This window comes from Dipodomys ordii, unplaced genomic scaffold, assembly GCF_000151885.1.
Source record: "Dipodomys ordii isolate 6190 unplaced genomic scaffold, Dord_2.0 Scaffold7, whole genome shotgun sequence".
NCBI classification, from domain to species: domain Eukaryota; kingdom Metazoa; phylum Chordata; class Mammalia; order Rodentia; family Heteromyidae; genus Dipodomys; species Dipodomys ordii.
In genome coordinates this window covers 19,612,433-19,634,519 of record NW_012267223.1, presented here as the reverse complement: position 1 = coordinate 19,634,519, position 22,087 = coordinate 19,612,433, and the positions used below count along the sequence as shown (strand labels likewise).

The window sequence follows — 22,087 nt, the reverse complement described above, 5'->3', positions numbered from 1 at the left end:
GTTAATAAAAGTTTTAAAAAGTTTAAAAAAAAAGTTAAAAACTATAAAACCTACCCTGTTATGGGTTTTTCTTCCCTTTAGGTCTATCCCAGTCCCCACTCCCAGTGTCCTTAGAGATCAAGAAATAATAGGGAAACATCTCCCATAGCCACATTGAATAAAAACCTGATATACATTGCTTTTTTCTTTCTCTTTTAAGATGACTTTTAAGTACCTTGAAGAAAATACTAGGTGAGATAGAAACAAAGATTTCTGAGGGAGTTATTCTGCTAAAAATGGTCTTGGTTGTCTGGCAGGCCAATCATTGAACCTCTCTATAACAGTATCAACCCAAATCTGGCTTCTCCTAGTTCGTGTGCATGTGAGAAGCCAGTGGTAATTGCTGCAGGGCCCACATATTAGTGGTAACTGGTTTAAAAAACAGACTACGCCTATGTGTGCCACTCTGCTTCCACAGTGTATCCTACTAATGAGCCTCACCTACCGAATCTAGTAAGTTTGAACTGTAAATCTTTCCCTTCCTCTGTCCCTTTTTATTTTTCTTTCTCCTGTTTTTTTAAAAAAAATTTGTTATTAACAAATTCATATTTGGTGTGGCTTAACTGTATTTTGGAAGGTCATCAGATTGTGAGACTGCTTCCTTGAAACTTTGTGCTATCATTTTAAAAAATAATTAAAAACAGTTGGCGTTAATAAAAATGTCAATGTAAAACTGATGTCCTGATTTCCTTTATTCTTTGGTAAGAGGCTGAAAATGTTCCCACAATTCAGTAGGGTTAGCCAATGTCTCACACCTGTAATCCTAGCTACTGTATCAGGAGGCTGAGATCTGAGGATGGCTGTTCTAAGCCTGCCTGGGCAGAAAAAAAGTCCCCATGAACTGTTACCTCTAATTAGTCACTCAAAAACTAGAAGTGACACTGTAGAGTGCTAGCCTTGAGCAGAGAGAAGGCTCAGGGAAAGTGCCCAGGCCCTGAGTTCAAGTCCCAGGACCTACACACACACAAAACTTTGAGTTGAAGAAAACCTGGGTTTGGCTGGGAAGGTGGCTCAGTTGTAGAACGCTTGCCTTGCATACATGAGGCCCTGGGTTCAATTCCTTAGCATCACATAAGCAGAAAAGTCCAGAAGTGGCTCTGTGACTAAAGTGGTAGAGTGTTTGCCTTGAGCTGAAGAGCTGAGGGACAGCGCCCAGGCCCAGAGTTTAAGCCCCATGACCAACAACAAAATCTGGTTTTGAATGTGGTAGTGTGCACCTATAATCTCACCTGCCTTAGAGGAATATGAGATCAGGAGACTCAAGACTCTAAGCCAGAGCAAAACAGTTATGGAGACCCACATCTCAACAAATAATCCAGTCATGGTGGTTTATATCTATAAGCTATCTGGAAGGCATTCATAGGAGGTTAGCCATTCAAGGCCATCTGCTGGCCACAAAAAAAAAAGCCTTAGCTAAAAACTAAAGCAAAGGCATATAGATATGGCTTTGTAGAACACCTTCCTAACAAGTCTGAGATACTAAATTTAAACCCAGCATGTGCTAGAGACTTTAAGGAGCTCCACTAGAAACTTGATGATGTTCATTGTGCTGCATTCTATTTTCCTCCTATGAATGGTAATGTGATTGAACTCAGGACCTTGAGAATGGTAGACAAATGGTCTACTATTAAGCTACACCTTGCTAGCATTTTTCCCCCCTTCGGTTGTGAGCCAGTTTGGAGCTGATTGGGTTATTATTTCCACTTGCAAAGAACCACATCCCTTTGTTCCATTGTATCTTAGCTACAGCTTTTACTACTGAACTTGTTCTACATTTGGATAAGATTAGTAGAGAAGGAACATAGTTTACTGTTATTACCTGATCTGTGCTTTCCCAAGGAGACTGCCAATAGCTAACAGCAGATGAACTATACACTAGTTAAAATGACAACCATAGTCTGGTTCCAATGGCTTATGCCTGTAATCCTAGCTACTCAGGAGGCTGTGATCTGAGAACCTTAGGGTCAAAGTCAGCCTGGCAGGAAAGTATATGAGACTCTTACTTCCAATTAACCAACAAAAAGCCAGAAATTGAGCTGTGGGTCAAGTGGTAGAGTGCCTGTCTTGAGCAAAAAAGCTGAGTGCTCAGCTCAAGTTTAAGATGCAGTAGTGGCACAAACAGACTATATACTGTGTGGTCCATTTAAGACACCCCTTGGCCCTCACCCTCCAAGAACACTCTGTCATCAGTTTGACAAACTGTGCAAGTGTATTGACAATTCTGGTCCACCCATCATTTTCTTACGAGTGTGAGATTGAATTGCTCATCCTAAGCAAGTGTTCTACCTCTGAGCAATATCCCCAGCCCTCACTTACATGACTCTTGGCTACAGAGAGAAAGTTAAGCTTTCTCCCTTCCTGCTGATGGCATTTCTTCAGCAAATGGAAGTTCCGCACTTTTCTGCCCATTATAGCAGTTACTAGCCATATGCAGCTGTTAACCTACATAAAACATTGCTCAGTTGTACTAGCCACATTGCAGATGCTCAGTAAATAGGTGGCTTGTGACTAATGTATTAGACTGTACAAATGGAGATCATATCCACCACTGAAGGTTATAGAGACCACCCTTTTCTATGCTTAGTATCTGTAAGTGTATTTCTTTCTATGTGGTAGAAGTTGTTCATCTAAGAACGTTCTGTTTACTTCATTTGTTTAAAACTTTTTTCTTTGTGCCAGGTAAGGCTCAAGCCATTTCTCACTTCTGGCTTTTTGGAGATGAGTCTCATGGACTTTACTGCCCTGATTTCAAACAATGATTTTCAGATCTCAACCTCTTGAGCTGCTTGGATTATAGGAATGAGTCACCTGGCACCTGGTTATAACCAGAGCTACACATTTTCAGCCTTTTTTGGGGTGGGGGGGTTGGTCATGGGGCTTGAACTCAGGGCTGGGGCGCTATCCCTCAGCTCTTCAGCTCAAGGCTAGCACTCTACCACTTGAGCCACAGCGCCACTTCCAGTTTTCTGGTGGTTTTTGTAGATCAGAGTCTCATGGACTTTCCTGTCTGGGCTGGCTTTGAGCGGTGATCCTTAGATCTCAGCCTCCTGAGTAGGATTACAGGCATGAGCCATCGGTGCCTGGCTATTTTCAGCCTGTGATGCTCTTATGTGTGAGCTCAGACCTGCAACCTCCACTGTCATACTCACCAAAAACTACAAAGTACTGGTTCACAAATGCATATCTGGAGGTGTTTCTGTTTAAATTCAAGGCTTCATTGCCTGGCTTCCTCATGGCAAATGCCCACATTTGAGGAGTGTGGCTGCACTTGCTTCAGTTAGGTTTCTTGTTTGGTTTCCTGGTCATGGGGCTTGAACTCAAGGCTTGGATGCTGTCCCTGAGCGTCTATGCTCAAAGCTAGCACTCTACCACTTTGAACTACAACTCCATTTACAACTTTTTGGTAGTTAATTGGAGATGAGTCTCGTGCCTTGCCCAGAGTTGGCTTAGAACTGTGATCCTCTGATCTCAGCCTGGAGTAGCTAGGATTATAAGTGTGTACCACAGGTGCCTGGCCTGGCTCTATTTTAAGTAGTTTATATAATGAATTCACTCAGTGCATTCTTTCTTCAAGGGAGACATTATTGGACCAATCATTATCATCTTAAGCACTGTTCTATGAGCATTTGGGTATGGATTTTGGTTAATAACACAATTATCTGAATTTAGGAAGCTAAATGACAACACATTTCACCAACTTTGATAGAGAGAGGTAGCAGGTTTCAAAAAAAAAAATGCCGCTGGGCGCTGGTGGCTCATGCCTGTAATCCTAGCTACTCAGGAGGCTGAGATCTGAGGATTTCAGTTCAAAGCCAGCCCAGGCAGTAAAGACCATGAGACTCCTATCTCCAATAAACCACTAGAAAACCGGAAGTGGCACTGTAGCTCAAGGGGTAGAGCACTAGCCTTGAGCTGAAGAGCTGAGGGACAGCGCCCAGGCCCGGAGTTCAAGCCCCATGACCGACAAAAAAAAAAAGAAAAATGCCCTCACAAATTCCCAACCTGCATGGACTTCAACTTGCAGGTGCTGTTGAAATGAGGCCACAAGTTCCTCCCAGTGGAGCTTGTTTACCTTGCTGCATGCCTGTTACACCAGCCGGAGCAACTGTGTTACTTCCACTCCTCTGCTTGCCCCATTAATTTGGTGACTATACCTCACTTCTTCCAACAAATAACAAATGTACTAGAGCTAAAGCTGAGTGCATGGCTTGCTTATTAGCATGGGCAAAGCCCTGAGTTCATTCTACTACACACATCATCCATTTATGATCCAAGTGCGCACTAAATACAGAAGGACATGAGGAATTATGTGGTTACCTTTAAATCCTTGTCATTCATGACTCATCCTTGATCATGCCTGGAATGCTGGATAAAATTCCCATTGGCATATAAGCATTACAGAAACAGGAGTCTAGTAAGAACAACACTGGTGCTTTCTCTCTGGCCCGCCCTCTCTCTGACCTTCTGTCTCTCTCTCTACCTCCCTCCCTTCCTCTCTCCCTCACTCTCTCTTCTTCTCTCCCTCTGATATTGGGACTAGAACTCAGTCTCCCACTTGGTAGCACTCTACCACTGAGCCACACCCCACCACTAAGCCACACCCCAGCCTTAACACACTCTTTTCAAGTCATAATATAGTGGCAATGTGATCTAACCTCACAACCTGCTATTTGGTATGGCAGATGTGCATTTCATCACTAATCAAAGGATCATGGTCATTGAAATACCAGGAGAATTTTATCAGGAAAGTCACATAGCACTGAACCTGAGGGGAGTATTCAAAGCAAAGGCTGGATATGAAAGATGATTAGAACAGCTTTCAGGGCAAAAGTATATGGTACTAGCCACTAAGTCTATTGCAGACTTGTTATGTATGCATGGAGCTTAGTACCTAGCACAGATACGAGACATTGAGGGCTTGGAATGTGGCTTAGTGGTAGAGCACTTGCCTAACATGCATGAAACCCTGGGTTCAATTCCTCAGTACCACATAAACAGAAAAAGCTGCAAGTGGCTCAAGTGGTAGTATGCTAGCCTTAAGCAAATGAAGCACAGGAACAGTGACTAGGCCCTGAGTTCAAGCCCCAGGCAAAAAACAACAACTAAAATCCTGGCCTACTCCAGAGAACTGATGGAAAAGTCAAGAAATATATTTCAGCTGGGACTTCTAAATGTGCAATTCATGAAGTCCTGAGGGTGAGCTCAGCTGTTGAGAAAAGGATCAGACCATTTATGGGAATGTGTATTCCTTAACAACACTTCCAGGAAAGATCAGCCTTCTGCCTCAGCAGACTACCAGAGCATTATTTTTTTCTTGATTTCTTCCAGCCAGAGCTTGGGCCCAGCATCTACTAGCTCCATTTTGGTAGAAGCTACCAAAACCTTACATTCCTCTGAGCTGCTCATAGCAAACCTATCATCTCACTTAGCAACTTCATTAAGTTTGAGGGAAAAGCCCAAAGTCAGTACTTTACAATGGCTTCAAGAAGTATGCACAAGCTGTAGTCAAACCTCATGGAATGGAGGGGACCCAGACTTACTTCTCCAACAAGACAAGCTACTGTGAAGAGTTTAATGTTTCATTCTGGGTCATTTCCTCTCTTCCTCTTAGCTTGCAAAATACTAAATAATGCCCAAGTGAAGAAGTACACATGTGAGCCCTCACTTCCACACCTTATTCTTGGACCTAGGAACAACCGGACAGTTCTTTGCCAGAGGCCACTGTGTACAGTAAAGCACACCAGAGGTTGCAAGCTTTCATTCTTCCTCTTTTCTTTGCCTGTTCAGGAACTTTTCTCAGTGCCTCAAGCTTTCGCTCACCTTACTTGCTCACAACTAGCATTCTACCACTTGAGTCATGCCCCAACTGATTTGAGATACAGCCTGGTGGACTTTTCTGCCAGTACAAGCTTTGAGTCACAATCCTCAGATCTTAAGTTTCCTGAGCAGCAAGAATTATAGGGGTGAGCTCAAAACATCCTTTTTCTTGTGGTGGCGCTAAGGATAGAACCTTGGGACTTATGTACCATTAGGAAAATGCTCTACCACTAAGCTATAATATCCTCAACCCCTACACAATGCTTTTAAGTCTACTTAAAATTTAAACACTAACTTGTAAAATTTCAAATATTTCAAAAAAGAAAAAAAAAGCCAAAGTATTTGTGCTAGCATGGCACCTAGGAAGCTTAAGCAGGTAGATCAACAGTTCAGTGCCAAAGCTGGACACGAGTAGCTCATGCCTATAAACTTAGCTACTCAGGAGGATGAGATCTGAGAAGGACAGTTTAAAACTAACTTGAGCAGGAAAGTCTGTAAGACTCATCTCCAATTAACCACCAAAAAACCATAAGTGAATTTGTGGTAGAGCTCTAGCTTTGAGCAAAGAAGCTAAGGTATAGTGCCTAGGCACTGAATTCAAGCCTCAGGACCACCAAAATTAAAAGCCTCAGTACACACACAAAAAAAGTTCAATGAGCTGGGCGTTGGTGGCTCACGCCTGTAATCCTAGCTACTCAGGAGGCTGAGATCTGAGGATCACGATTCAAAGCCAGCCCGGGCAGGAAAGTCAGTGAAACTGTTATCTCCAATAAACCACCAGAAAACCGGAAGTGGAGCTGTGGCTCAAAGTGATAGGGCAGTAGCCTTAACCAAAAAGCTCAGGGACAAGACCCAGGCCATGATTTCAATACTCACAAGTGACAAAAACAAAAATTTCATTTCAATAGCTGGTGCCAGTGACTTACACCTGTAATCCTCGCTACTCAGAGGGCTGAGATCAGGAGATCATGTTTTGAAGCCAGCCTTGGCAGGAGAGTCCATGAGTCTCTGATCTCTAATTAATCATCAAAAAGCCAGAAGCAGAACCGTGGCTCAAGTGGTAGAGTGCTTGCCTTGAACTAAAAGCTCAGGGACAGTACCCAGGCCCTGAGCATAAGACCCAGGACTAATACACCAACACACACACACCAACACACACACACCAACACACACGTTTCTTTTCTTTTTTCCTGCTAGTCCTGGGGCTTGAACTCAGGTCCTTGGTACTGTCCCTGAACTTCTTTTGCTCAAGACTAGCAAGCAGTCTTACCACTTGAGCCACAGCACCACTTGCAGCTTTTTCTGTTTATGTGGTACTGAGGAAGTGAACCCAAGGCTTTATGCATGCTAGGCAAGTACTCTACCACTAAGTCACATTCCCAACCCCTAACTTTTCTTGAAAAATCACAAGAGCAGGCAAAAATATCCAGAGATAAGTACTGGTTTGTGCCTGATGTACACACTAGAATCCCCACATTCTCTAGATCTTCCAGCGAGGTTCTGTGGTAGGCCCAGGACAGCAAATTTGTATCCATTCCACCTACATAGACCAAGTCCCATAAACACACCATCCCTCTTTTTTGTGACTTCTCAACACATGTAAGGCTTACTTGATTTAAATGTAACTTTGGAATGTTTTGGACAACTTTGTATAGATAAGAAAACAAAATTAGGTCTGACGGCATGGTTCATGCCTGACTTCAAGCACAAGAAAAATATGGAAGAAAACATCTGGCTACCTCCACTGGGTTTTATTTACTTTTTGGTCGGTCGTGGGGCTTGAATTCTGGGCTTGGGTGCTGCCCCTCAGCTCTTCAGCTCAAGGCGAGCGCTCTACCACTTGAGCTACAGCGCCACTTCCGGTTTTCTGGTGGTTTATTGGAGATAGGAGTCTCACTGTCTCTCCTGCCCCGGCTGGCTTTGAACCGCGATCCTCAGATCTCAGCCTCCTGAGTAGCTAGGATTACAAGTGTGAGCCACCGGCGCCCAGCCTCTAGTGGGTTTTAATGATTGCAATATCCCAACCTACTTCCAGCTTCCTATTCTTGTTCCATGCAAATAACCTTTCCACAACTCTCTGGGAATATTTATCATTTTAAAGCATGGGTTTGGAACTGGGCACCTGTACTATACCTATAATCCTAGTTATACAAGAAACTAACATCTGAAGATTGAGATCCAAAGCCAGCCTGGGAAGACAAACCCTGGAGACTTTTATCTCCAATTAACCAGGAAAAAAGCTGGAGCTGGAGACATGGCTCCAGTCTAATTAAGAAGGCTCCACAGGATATGATAAGGACGTCTGCACATCCGTGTTAATTGCCACATTATTTACAATAATAGCCAAGATATGGAAACAGCCCAGATACCCCACAATAAATGAGTGGATCCAAAAAATATGGTACCTATACACAATGGGATTTTACACAACTATTAGAAAGAATAAAATAATGTCATTTGCCAGGAAATGAATGGATAGAACAAATCATGTTAAGTGAAGCAAGTCAAGTTCAGAGAGACAAACAGCGCATGTTCTTGCTGATATGTGGAAGTTAGATCTAAAACACATTGGGATATGACAAATTATACAGGATTCTAGATACTCCAAAACAGTGAGACCAAAAGAGGTTACTCTTAGGAGAGAAATGCAGGAGTGCAATGCCTAAGTGCCTCTCCATATTTATATAAAATAACACTCATCCTGAAAGGAATCCCAAGAGACAAAGTTTTTAGTATTTCTTTCATGAGGGGGTCATGGAGCTTCAGCTCTGGGCCTGGGCACTCTCCCTGAGCTCTTCGGTTCAAGGCTGGCACTCTACCACTTGAACCACAGTGCCACTTCCAGTTATCTGGTGGTTAACTGGAGATAGATAGAAGTCTCTTGGATTTTTTCTGCCCAGGCTGGCTTTGAAGCATGATCCTCAGATCTCAGCCTCCTAAGTAGCTAGGATTACAGGTGTGAGCCACTGGTGCCTGGCAAAGTTTTTAGTTTTTGATAATTCTGTCTTCTTTACCTTATGTATGGCGTATTCACATGTATATCTTCAGGAGGGTAGAGAGCAGGCACAGAACTCAAGGGAAAAGTGTAGTAGTGAAGCTCACTGGACATTGATGAAAGTGAACTATACAACTTGTGGGTGGAGATGGGAGAGAGGGACTGGGAGAGAATGAGGGAACAGAAGACCCTGTGTGAAAGCAATGTACTCGTTACCTGACTCATGCAATTGTCATCCCTCTGTACATCACCTCTATAATAACAATAAATTAATAAAGAAAAGAAGGCTCCAAATTCAAACCCCATCACTGTCCCCCCCTCAAAGGGCCAATATACCTCTTTTATGCAGATCAAACAACTGAAAACCCCACTGAAAACCCCACTCTCCAACCACATACGCTGAAGAGAAAGCAGGACACTCAGCTCCACTTCTGGTTTTCTGGTGGTTAACTGGAGATGGTCTCACGGGCTTTCCTGCCTGGGTTGGCTTTGAATCGTGATCCTCAGATCTCATCCTCCTTAGTAGCTAGGATTACAGGCATGAGTCCCCAGAGCCTGGCTCATGAATATTTTTGACATACAAAAGATTACAGAGATATCAAAACATATGTAATCCATACATGGTTCAAACATGCCACTTGAAGCCCCATGTACTCATTCTAATAAATCATTCCCTCCTCATTCTAATAAATCAGGTGGGCTCTGATTCTTCTCCTTGAGAGTACACTGCAAAGTGCCATCCATCTGTACCACAGAAATCTATCAGGCATAGTGGCACCTTCTAAGTGCCATGTATTTGCTTCTGCCATTACATACACACTTCTCCTTTTCCTAAGTATCACCTCTACCTGGATTACAGTGATGACTTCCAAACTGAGCTCTGAACCCACACATCCCCTTTCCATCCAGCCTCCAACCTTCTTAAAACCTTTCTAGGTAGGTATGGTAATACAGCCCTACAATACCAGCACTCAGGAGGCTGAGGCAGGAAGACAGAATTTGAAAAGCAGCCTGGGCTACATAATGAGATCCTGTCTCCAAAAACTGAAACAAATAAACAACCCCCCCCCAGAAAAAACCACCCTTCCAAGAGTCCCTCTTTGCTCTTAGGATACAAAACTGCTTGCGTGGCATGCAAGATTTTCTGTAGCTTTGTCCCTATTCAGCATTCTAGTTCTCAGTCCCTTGTTCTCTATTTTGGGGACATTTGCCTTTCTTCTGCTCCTTATGTCCCTAAGCTTTGTCCCACCATGGATGATCTCTGCACAAGCTGTTCCTTCCTCCTCATCTGAACAACTCTCCACCGTTCCTCAGGTCAGCTTTCTCTGGGCTCTGCTGCTCATTTGTTGGCATGTGTCAGTTTCACAACCCCACATTTGTTTGAGATTAACTAACTTCCCTAATAGGGCAAGGACCAAGAACTACTAGTTTAGCACAAAGTACTTGAAAAGAGGCAAGAGTCAACACAGATATAATGTGCTGGACAGTGTTCCTCAAACTCAACATATATTGACTATGCAGAGGTTCCCAAAACATCCATGGGGTGCCATTATTAGTCCCATTTTACATGAGCAAAGTATCTCAGGCTAAGAAGGGATGAGCTGGGACCTTAACTCAGGTGTCAGTTTGGTTTTTTTTGTTTGTTTGCCAGTCCTGATGCTTGAACTCAGGGCCTGAGCCTTGTCCCTCAGTTTCTTTTGCCCAAGGCTAACATTCTACCATTTGAGCTACAGCACCACTTCTGGCTTTTTCTGTGTATGTGGTACTGAGGAATGGAACCCAGGGCTTCATGCATGCTCGGCAAGCACTCTACCACTAAATCACCTTTCCAGACCTCAGGTGGCAGTTTCTGGAGTCTGTATTCAATACTCCAACTATGGCACCTCATCAGCATCCACAGAATGCATGAATAGGCCCTTTGGTAAGGACTAAATAGCACCGCTGGTGATAACCTTAGTTCAACTGCCAATCAGTTCATTTTGGTGAAGGGTCTGATGTTTGATAAGTACTTTGCTGCAAACTTTCATCCTCCCATCATCTCATTTTTAGTTGCTTTTTTGTGTTCTGAGATTGTATTTTACTAAATGAAGACCAGCTTCCTGTCTCCCTACCTCAGCTTCCCAAGTGCAGGGATTACAGGTGTTTATGACCACGCCTGGCAGTTATTTCAGATACTTCAAAATGCAGCACCCCCTGATCCCTTCTGCAGCTTCCCTCCTGAACTTGATTTTGTCACAGACGACTCATTTTGACTGAATAAAAGTCCTGGTTGCAAAGTGAAAAGAAAAAAAAAAATCAATAGGATGCCAGTGGCTCATGCCTGTAATCCTAGATACTCGGGAGGCTGAGATCTGAGGATCATAGTTTGAAACCAGCCAAGGCAGGAAAGTCCATGACACTTACCACCAATTAATCACAAAAAGCCAGAAGTGGAGCACACCTGTCATCCCAGCCCCCAGGAGGCTAAGGCAGAATTGTAAAATTTGAGGGCAGACTGTAATACATATTAGGCCTCAAGCCAGCATGGAGTGTGCAGTGAGACTCTGTATTACTGTATCATCATGACTGGTGTTGAGTTAGGCAGAGGGAGTGGCCTGGTGAGGAGAAGGCTGGCAACTAATTGGGATCATTAGCAGTGTGGGTGATCTACAGAAATCCACTTCAAGGATTTTCAGGAATTTCATCTGTCTTGTCTTCATTGATTTGTTACATACTCAGGGCAGCTCTTCTAGAGTTAATAATGGGAAAGGCTGGGTTAGGGATCTGTTAAGCCACAAGAAATCAAAGTTACCATTCACTGTGAAGAATGGCGTCCCTATCTTCCTGCTTTGGAACTGCAGAAATCTCTAAACAACCAAGTTTTCCTCCTGAGAATCAAAGGGAGTTGGCCAAGCTTTCTCAATTCTTAGGGTGTCCTCCCAACAACAACAAAACCGAATTCCTCACGATTTCTTCAGTGTGGCTGGTGTAGGGCAATTATCTCACAAGTCACAAGCTATGGAGAAAATAGCAGCTACATTTAATTAACTGCATCAACACAGCAAAAATGTAACAATTCCGACAGTCCTTTTACGGGAGCTTACTTTGGGGGGGGGAGCTAAGAACCTTGATCATTCATTCCTGTACACACACTCTGGCTGGCTCAAGGTTATGAGTTCACAGAAGCACTCTAGAAGGTGAAACATTTCCGCAACAACGAGAAGCTGGAGCCTACGGGTGGGATCTAAGCTCCTGACTGCAGCTGGACCCGTCTCAAACCATACACAGAGCACTGAGGAGACTCCTTGGAGGGGAAGTTGTATGTAACGGCTATGGGCAGTATAGTACTTGATCTCAGTCCTGACCAAGTTACTAACGGGCTGTGTGACCTTGGACAAATTGCATACCCCCTCTGGGCTTCAGTTTTCACCGCCGCACGTCGGAAGTAGAAACACGTGGTCTTCAAAGGTCCTCCCCCAGCCTAGAGGCCGGTACCCATTAGATCTCACCATTACAGCAGTTTCCTGTGGGCGCAGCTCAAGACTGTAACGGTCCCCCTCCCCCGCCCGCCCCAGGACCGCGAAATCCTCACCGAACACGCCTCCGAATGACGGCGCAGGCCAGGCCAAACCCGGCTCCGCCCCTTCTCGGGGCGTCCCGTCGTGCCCCGCGCCGGGCTCCTCAAGCAGCAGGACGCCTCCCGCCTTTCCGCGCCCCGACCCCGAACTCCTCTCCTCAGTTCTCCCGGGCGTCCTAACCTATCAACGTCTAGTAAGCTCATCCAATCGGGAGGGCTCGGGATCTTGCCTTGCGCCCGCCCTCCTCTCAAGGATCAGCCGGTCTTAGCGCAAGGCCTTTACCAGGCCAACCCAATCAGCGGCCGGATCCCACCTGCCCCACCCCAATGTCCCGCCCCTCAGCCAATCCGTGCGTCCCATCCCTTTGACTGCCTAGCCAACCCGGGCCTTGAAAATCGCGGACGAATGAGAGCACGGCGGCCCTTCAACGCTCACTGCCCGGCCAATTGGGGATTCCGCGTGGCCACGGCGACAACCAATTACCGCGGAGCGCGGTGCCGCCTCGGCGAGGCCCGGCCCGGATATCCCTCCGCCTCCCTCCCTCTCCCACCCTGCGAGCCGCCCCTCACTTACTGCCTCCTTTCCTTCTTTCTCCCTCCGCCACCCGAGCACCAGCCGCGCTCCGCGCTGCCCCCGGGGTCCCTCCCCCGCCGCCAGAGGAACAGCCGCCGCCGCCGCCGCCGCCGCCAGCAGCACATTTAGGAGGCGGAAGGAAGGAGAAAGGGGAGGAAGGGGAACCCGAGCGCCTGCCCTGAGGGAGCCAGTGAATGGGCTTGTGGTGACCCCCGCCCCCCACCCCACCCTCCCTTCCCACCCGACCCCCAACCCCCATCCCCAGTTGGAGCCGCCGCCCGAGAGGCCGGGCCGTCGTCTTGGGAGGAGTCGCCGCCGCCGCCACCTCCGTCATGGAACTGATCACCATCCTCGAGAAGACCGTGTCTCCGGGTAGGACGCGGGGACCGGGGGTCGGGCTGAGGTGATTGGGGCGGGGGAGGGGAGCCCGGCCCCTCTGACCCCGGTCCCTCTCGCACTTTCCTTCCCCCCCTCCTAGACCGGCTGGAGCTGGAAGCAGCGCAGAAGTTCCTGGAGCGTGCGGCCGTAGAGAACCTGGTGCGTGCCACCCCGCCGCGCCCCATCCCGCCGCGTCCCCATCCCTGCGTGCGGGCCTTCCCGCCCTCCCGGAGGCCCAGGCCTCGGGAACCCACCCCGCCCCATCCCGTCCCCCTCCCCCCCCCAGCCCGATCCAACCTAACCCCGCCATCGGGAAGCCGGTGGGTGTGTCCCGCCCCGGGCTCCACGTTTGGCCAATGGCGCGGCGCGCCGGGGTGACCACCGTCCAATCGCCGCTCAGCCTGAGGGCGGCGGTGCAGCGGGAGGGAGAAAGAGGGAGGGAAGGGAAGTTAGGTTGCACGGCGCTGCGTGTTCAGCAAGGGTGGGGGCGGGGGAGCCGGGCCTAGGGGCCATGTGGAAGCTCCTGGCCCGGCAGCCCGCCCTGTACTGTCCAGTGTCGGTTTCTCTTTCCTGTCCCGTGGCCCCTGTGATTGTTTCCACCTACTTCTCAGATCTTTCCCCTGCTCCTCCATGTGTGCTCATGGCCAGGCCTGGCACCTGCCTTCCTCCAAATCTAAACCTCTAATTTTTTTTTCCCCCTTTCCTGCCTGGTTATTACTCTTCTGGAATGTGTGTGTGTATTATGTACGGATTTCGATGAATAAAGACCTAATCACTAGGGATCTGCACCCAGACAACAGACTGAAGCTCATCCTTGAGATCAGGCCTATTTCCTGATGAAATCACGATGGAGTTCCTTGTTTTTCATATTTCCAAATTTAAGGGGTACAGAAAAGGGAGAGATTAGATCCACTAGAGACCAGATTTTTGTGTAGAGAAATGTAAGATAGATTGAAACAGTTTGGTTTTAGGAATGTTTCCTGTTGGGGTGATGAAGAGCAGAAGGAAGGATAGATGAGTACTTGAACTCTTAAAGGTACTAAGTAGCAGTAACACTGTAACCAGATGTGTTCCTTTGTGATGTCTTTGCAAAATAACAAAAACAAAGTGACGGGATCTATTTTATGGTTTTTTAAATAATGTATACTAGTTTTTAATAGCCTTTTTTAATCTGTAACTTTTCCTTCAAAAAATTTCTGCTAGGATAGACTGATGGTTCCATTTAGAGTATGTTCTTGTTTCTGCTTTTGCTAATTTGCAAGGGCCTTTTGTTACTCCTGACATTCTTTAGCAGTACATGGCTAGTAAAACTTTTGGCATTGTCTCTGTGCTTGTAGGACTTGTTAATGGTAAGCAAATGTATCTGCTTTTGGCTTTTCTAACTTTCCTGTCTGGATGGAATCATTTCGGTAGGGGGAAGGGAATGGGTAGCTTAAAATTTTTAAGTAAAGTGGTTTCTGTACAAAAGGTTGTGTATGTGGAAAAGCTTTTGTGTATTACAAAAGATTGAGTTCAAAATGTATAGGAGCCTTTAGTGTTTTGTTGGCTATGCAATATAAAATCATTTTCCTTGAAAAAAAACTTGTCTGCTATTTTATCTTCATTTCCTCCTAGTTTCTGAACAGTTACCACTTTTCCTTATAAATGTACCTTTCCATTGTTCTTTTGTTGAACACACACCACTAATCTGTAAAAGCTTAGGTGATCAAAGTCTCATGCTTCCATTAGATCAGAAGCCATCCTGAGTAAAATTATTTTTGGACTAAATTTTAAAAGAAAAACATTTTTTTATACCTGTCTCATTCAACACATATTGAGTACTAGGCATTGTTGTAAGTACTTGGGAAACTTCATTATACATAGAATCTACTGACTACAAGGTTGTCAAACTTGCTTTAATTTTGGGTGTCTAGTGTGATGATTTGGGCACTGAGGAGGATCTTAGTAGGAAAACATCTTCATAGGTCCTGGGTTACAAGAGATGAACAGCTTCCCCATATAACAAGTAACATTTTGTATGAACTTTTTTTCTGTTTTTGTGCTGAAGTCTTGCTAGGTTGCCAGCGTGACCTCAGGCTCCAGGGTTCAAGCCATCTACTCACCTAAGTATCCTGACTACTAGGACTATATACATGTGTCTCCATATTAATCTTCGAGTTGATATTTTGCAGTTCTCCCAGATGTTCATGATGTGCTCTAAAAAGTTGTTTTCCTCTTGGCAGCCCACTTTCCTTGTGGAACTGTCCAGAGTGCTGGCAAATCCAGGAAACAGTCAGGTTGCCAGAGTTGCAGCTGGTCTACAAATCAAGAACTCTTTGACCTCGAAAGATCCAGATATTAAGGCACAATATCAGCAAAGGTGGCTTGCTATTGATGCTAATGCTCGACGAGAAGTCAAAAACTATGTAAGTAACTTTCTTTTGGTCATGATGCCTGTGAGATTAAAGAGAAGTTTGTCATTTGTCTTCCACAGGGAGAGATCTTGGTAGTGAAATAGGCTTTTGGAACCTGAACTTAGCCTAAAGGTAAAAAAGATACTTGATTTGAAATCTGTCAATTCAGTTTACCCATTGATGGATCAAAATTCTTTTTCTGATAACTGAGGTAACCTGCAGCAGTTTCGAAAAGAAACTTTTGTTGGATCTATTTTGAGTATTATACAATTGGTACTGAATAGCCAAACTACCTAGCGAACAACATACTTCAAGAGGTGAAGGTTTTGGGCTAGAAAGGTAGCTCAGTGGTAGAGCACTTGCCTTGCATGCATGAGGCCCTGTATTCGATTCCTCAGCACCACATAAGCAGGAAAAAAAAAGCTGGAAGTGGTGCTGTGGCTCAAGTGGTAGAGTGCTAGCTTGGGCTGAAGAGCTGAGGGACAGCGCCCAGGCCCAGAGTTCAGGCCCCACAACCAGATCCCCCCCCCCCAAAAAAAAAAGAGGTGAAGGTTTGCTGCACACCAATAGCTCACATGTGTTTTCCTAGCTACTCAGGAGGCTAAGATCTGAGCATCATGGTTCAAAGCAGGTCCAGACAAGAAAGTCCATGAGACTTAGCTCCAGTTAACCATCAGACAACTGGAAGTGGTATTGTGGCTCAAAGTGGTAGAGTGCTAGCCTTAGTGAAAAAACTTGGAAAGCACCCAGGCCCTGAGTTCAAGCCTCATGACTGACCAAAAACAAATTAAAAAAAAAAAAACAGGAAAAACACAGGCGAAGGGTTTAAGCTCACTTGTCTAACATGTGCCTAATGTGTAAAGCATCTATGAGGGTAAAATATGTTTTCAAGTGCTCTGGAAATTCTGTCTTGAAAGCTCTAGAGTAAGGCTCGGTGTTTTTTTGTTTGGGCCAGTACTAGGAGTTTCTACCAAAGGCTTCATGAGATAGGCACTGTATTATTGGGCCATGTCTCCAGCCAAGTTTTTCACTGATTATTTTTAGAATTGGATCTTACTTTCTGGATAGGCACAGGCCTGAGCTGTCACCTACTTTGGGCTTCACACACTTTGCCACTGCAGTTCTCCCAATCTTGGGCTTCCATGTAGCTTGTAATAGATGTATGCCATTGTGTCCAACCATGGGTTGAAAAGGAGGACCTTCCTGTGAACCTTGATTCTCTTATTCTCAGCCTCCCAAGTAGCTAAGATTACAGATAGTTCATGTTGTGGATGGTTTTGATGGTTCTGTTTTTTATTTTGTTTTTTTGTGCCAATATGGGGGCTTCAACTCAAGGCCTTGTATCTTTGCTTGGCTTTTTTTCCTAAAAGCTAATGTTCTACCACGTGAGCCATACCTCCACTTCCTTGTAGATAGGACTTAACGCACAGTTACACAAAGTCCAAAAATTAAGTGATGTTTTGCTTCTTTATTTATTTAATAAATAATGAAAAACATTCTTTACAAATACCTGACTTTGGGGCTGGGAAGATGGCTGAGTGGTAGAGTGCTTGCCTCGCATACATGAGGCCCTGGATTCCATTCCTCAGCACCACTTACCCAGAAAAAGCTGTAAGTGGCACTGTGGCTCAAGTGGTAAGAGTGCTGGCCTTGAGCTGAGGGACAGCGCCCAGAACCAGAGTTCAGGCCCCACAACCTTCCAAAAAAGAAAGAAAGAAATACCTGACTTTTTCCAAGGTGTTTGGAACATGAGGTGATGTTTTGGAGAAAATGTTTTACCTCATGTCATTCTTGTGACTTGTTAAATTACAAATCCATAATTAATGACTAATCCATAATTCTAGTTGAAGCAAATGATTCAAAATATTACATAGACAAGTTTACGTTTTTGTTTTTAATTAATGAAGTTCATTACTGCCCTGTATAACAAGGGTATGGCTCAGGATGGGAAGTAAATATCTGTACAGTCATAATCTTTCCTAGGTTTTATAATGCTACACATCAATCATTTGTTGTTTCCTGGTTCTAGGTATTAGCTTTAGGTAGTGGCCCTTAAAGCAAATGCTTATCTTCCTTCTGTGTATTTCTTTTCCTAGTTGTACTTTGAGGTGCCCATAACAAGAAATTAAAGTTAAAAAAAAATCCATCCTCGTGGCTGGGATGGTGGTTTAGTGGTAGAGTGCTTGCCTTGCATGAATGAGGCCCTCAGTTCGATTCCTCAGCACCACATAAGCAGAAAAAGCTGGAGGTGGGGCTGAGGCTCAAGTGATAGAGTGCTAGTCTACAGCTGAAGAGCTGAGGGACAGCGCCCAGGCCCAGAGTTCAGGCCCCATGACCAACAACAACAAAAAAAATCCATCAAATCTTGTTTGGAGTATGTATAGCTGTTTCCACATTAGATCTATTTATGTGATGATTTTTTAGCTTTCTCCCCTCAGCTCTTTGGCATAAATGAAGTGTATGCCAACCCTGGAAATCTTTTTTTCTTTTTTGTCAGTTGTGGGACTTAAACTCAGGACCTGGGCACTGTCTCTGAGCTTTTTTGCTCAAGGCTAGTGTTCTATCACTTTGAACCACAGGATCACTTCCAGTTTTCAGGTGGTTAATTGGAGATAGTCTCACTGACTTTCCTACCTGGGCTGGCTTTAAACCATGATCCTCAGATTTCAGCCTCCTGAGTAGCTAGGATTAGGTGGTAGTCACCAGCACCCAGCCATGGCACATCTCTCTTAACATGGGTGTGATTGAGTATATATGAAAATAATTACCATGAGTCAAGCCTTGTGGCACACACTTGTCATCCTAGTTTACTTGAGGAGGCTGAGGCAGAAGGATCACTTGACCTGACCTTTAGGAGTTCATGACCAGTCTAGGCAATACAGTAATGCCTCACTAAGTTGGCAGTTAACCTTGATCTTTCCTTTCCTACGAAATTCATACAGTGCTGGTAGTTGTGTTTTAAAAATCCAGATAGGTTTTTGTTGGTTGGTTGGTTGGTTGCAGGGCCTGAACTCTGGGCCTGGGTGCTGTCCCTCAGCTCTTCAGCTCAAGGCTGAAGAGGCAACCATGTGAGCTATAGCGCCACTTCGAGCTTTTTCTGCTTATTTGATACTGAGAAATAGAACCCAGGGCTTCATGCATGCAAAAGCACTCTGCCACTGAGCCACCTTCCCAGCCCCTAAAACTCCAGATATTATTGAGACGCAATTGAGCAAGCTTTTTTTTTTTTCTCTTTGAACAGGGACTTGATCTCAGAGCCTGAAGTCCTTGCTTGGCACTTTTGATCAAGGCTGGCTGGCACTCTGTCACTCTAACCACATACACACACACCATTTCCATTCAGGTTTTTCAGGCAGTTGGGGAGCCTCAGATTTATCTCTCTGGGCTTGCTTTGAACCATAATCCTCACGTCTCAGCCTCCTGAGTAGCTAGAATTACATATGTGAGCTACCAGTGCCCAGCCCTCCAAGTAGTTGGGACTAAGGACAAATAGGGATGGGGAAAGTTTGGTGCAAGGTGCTAAGTTATTGCTAAGTGGCAATAACATTGGAGTCCTATTATACAGTGGGATAATTATACCAGAAGAGCAGGGATGAATATAGCTCATGCATGGGCAGAAAAGTCTGCGACTCTACCAGCAAAAAACCAGAAGTGGAGTTGTGGCTGAAATGGTAGAATGCTAGAATTGAGCACAAAAGCTCAGGGACATCCAGCCCTGAGTTCAAGGCCCAGGACCACCATACGCTAAAAAAAGCTAGAAAAAGATTGAGTGTTTCACTAGAGAAATGATAAATGCTTCACTACAGAGATGCTTACCTCTGTTTGAACTTCATACAGTGCACACATGTATTGCAGCATCACGTGGTACCTCATAAGTAAATACAGTTTTTACTTGTCAGATAAATTTTCAGATTCAATCTGCCTGATTCTCTGAAAGGCATTATGGACTAGAACTTTAATTATATTTGTGCTAATATCCAGCCTGTGACATTTTGAAGAATTTGGCACTTTTTTTCCCTTCACTACCTTCCTATCTTTGACATAGTTTTTATTCACAAAGAACTGTTGGTTATTAGGTGGAGCTGTCTAGGTGGGCCGAGACAGATGAAGGAATACAGAATAAGAGAAATCCCAGAACTGCAAAAAAAAAAAAAAAAGTGGTGGGGGGAGGTTCATTATTAGCTAATAGCTACAAAGCAGACGACTAAGTGACCTGACCCAGTCAGCAGAGCTGGCCTGAATGTCTGACAGCTATTCTTTGTCCTGTGCTCATGCCAGGAACAGTTAACTGTTTGCCTTTGATGGGACTAGTGATTCTTAGTGAGTTCATGGACTAAATTAGCTGATCATGGTAATGGTTAACTCTGAGTCAGTTGTGGCTTCATACTTTATCTGAATTTGCACCTTCACAAAGCTCTTAAATAAATGCTTTTGTGGTTACCATTTTCGAGATGTGCCTAATGACAAATGGATCTCCAGTTGGCATGTGACTACCACTTCTGTTGGTGTTAGAGACCAGTTCTTTGGTTCTTAAACAAATAGAAAATAGAATGAATTCTTTTTTTGGGGTTGGTCCTGGAGCCTGAACTCTGGGCCTGGGCACTGTCGCTCTACCATTTGAGCCACAGCACCACTTTCAGCTTTTTTTTTTTTTATGTGGTGCTGAGGAATTGAACCCAGGGCCTCATATATGTGAGGCGAGCACTCTACCACTAGCCACCTTCCCAGCCCCTAGAATGAATTCTTTCAGACTAGAAGTTAAATAAAGCTTAGCTCTTAGTTTTTTGTAGTATGAGTAGCTATTCCTTTAGTATCACTGCTTGAGTAAGGCCTTTCCGTGTTACGGTTTGTGACCAGAAAGTAGGTTTGTTTCTCATGCCACTATGAACCAGGATAGAGAGTGACGTATTGTGCATCAGGCCCATTGAGTGCCCTAGTCACAGCCTTAGTGCCCACAAAACAATCCACCAAGGAGCCTGGAAGATGAATTTTGTCGTTTTCCCCCCACCCCCTCCTAGTTTCTTACTTATATGACTGTTGATATGGGGTGTTTTTAGACAGTTCCAGTTGGTGGTAAGGGATGGTTTGCCTCTGTTGAGAATGCTTATTGCTGGTACTGTAGTTGGCTTTGTGTGGGGTAGGGAGAACAGAAATCAGGCACTGGTGTTAGTGCTACAAGTTGATGTTTTGTCCCATTTTTCCCTCAGGTTTTGCAGACTTTGGGCACAGAAACTTACCGGCCTAGCTCTGCCTCCCAGTGTGTGGCTGGTATTGCTTGTGCAGAAATACCAGTAAACCAGTGGCCAGAACTCATTCCTCAACTAGTGGCTAATGTTACAAACCCCAATAGCACAGAACACATGAAAGAGTCAACATTGGAAGCTATCGGTTACATCTGCCAAGATATAGTAAGTGCTTGCCTGATGTTTCTAATCTGTATACTTTCTCACTCCTTCTAGTTATGACATGTATAACAGAATTTCTGTCAAGCCGGGCGCTGGTGGCTCATGCCTGTAATCCTAGCTACTCAGGAGGCTGAGATCGGAGGATCACGGTTCAGAGCCAACCCGGGCAGGAAACTCCATGAGATTCTTTATCTCTAATAAACCACTGGAAAACCGGAAGTGGAATGTGGCTCAAGTGGTAGAGCGCTTGCCTTGAGCTGAAGAGCTGAGGGATAGCGCCCAAGCCCAGAGTTCAAGCCCCATGACCGACCCAAAAAAAACAAACATTTCTTTGTCAAATCAAGAAGAAAAATGAAAAACAGGCTGCTTCAGTGTTTTGAAGATAATAACTTTTGTTTGTTAATTTAGACCTCATCAAATTACAAATAATACTGTGAAGAAAAGGAAGTTAATAATGAAAAATTAAAGCTACTCAGGAGGCTGAGATCTGAGGATCCCTGTTTAAAGCCAACTGGAGCAGAACAGATTCCTGTTTCCAATTAACCACTAAGAAGCCAAAAGTGGAGCCTGTGGTTCAAGTAGTATAGTGCTAATCTTGAACAGAAAAAGCTCAGGGGCAGTGCCCAGATCATAAGGACTGGCACCAAAAAAAAAAAACTTGTGGCTGGGGCCAAGTGCCCATTGCTCACTTTTGTAAGCTCCTCAGGAGGTTGAGATCTGAGAATTGCTATTCAAAGCCAGCTCAGGCAGGAAAGAGGAAAGTCTGTTAGACTTTTCCAATTAACTACAAGCTGCTTTCCAATTAACTACAAGCTGGAAGTGGTGCTGTGGCTCAAGTGGTAGAGTTCTATCCTTAAGCACAACAGTTCAGAGACAGTACCCAGACCCAGAGTTCAAGCCTCAGGATCTGGGCAAGTGGGCGGGGGGGGG

General features: G+C 44.9%; 1 protein-coding gene across 1 annotated transcript in view; it reads left to right on the top strand.

The window, feature by feature from the left end:
- Positions 1–12,971: 12,971 nt before the first annotated feature.
- Kpnb1 (karyopherin (importin) beta 1) overlaps positions 12,972–22,087 on the top strand; it is a gene marked incomplete at its 3' end in the record, with an annotated part of 25,866 nt that continues 16,750 nt past the window's right edge. The window contains exons 1-4 of the mRNA XM_013036859.1: positions 12,972–13,353; positions 13,460–13,518; positions 15,582–15,764; positions 20,960–21,160. Of these exons, the coding sequence (XP_012892313.1) occupies positions 13,314–13,353; positions 13,460–13,518; positions 15,582–15,764; positions 20,960–21,160 (483 nt within the window). The remainder of the gene's footprint in view (positions 13,354–13,459; positions 13,519–15,581; positions 15,765–20,959; positions 21,161–22,087) is intronic.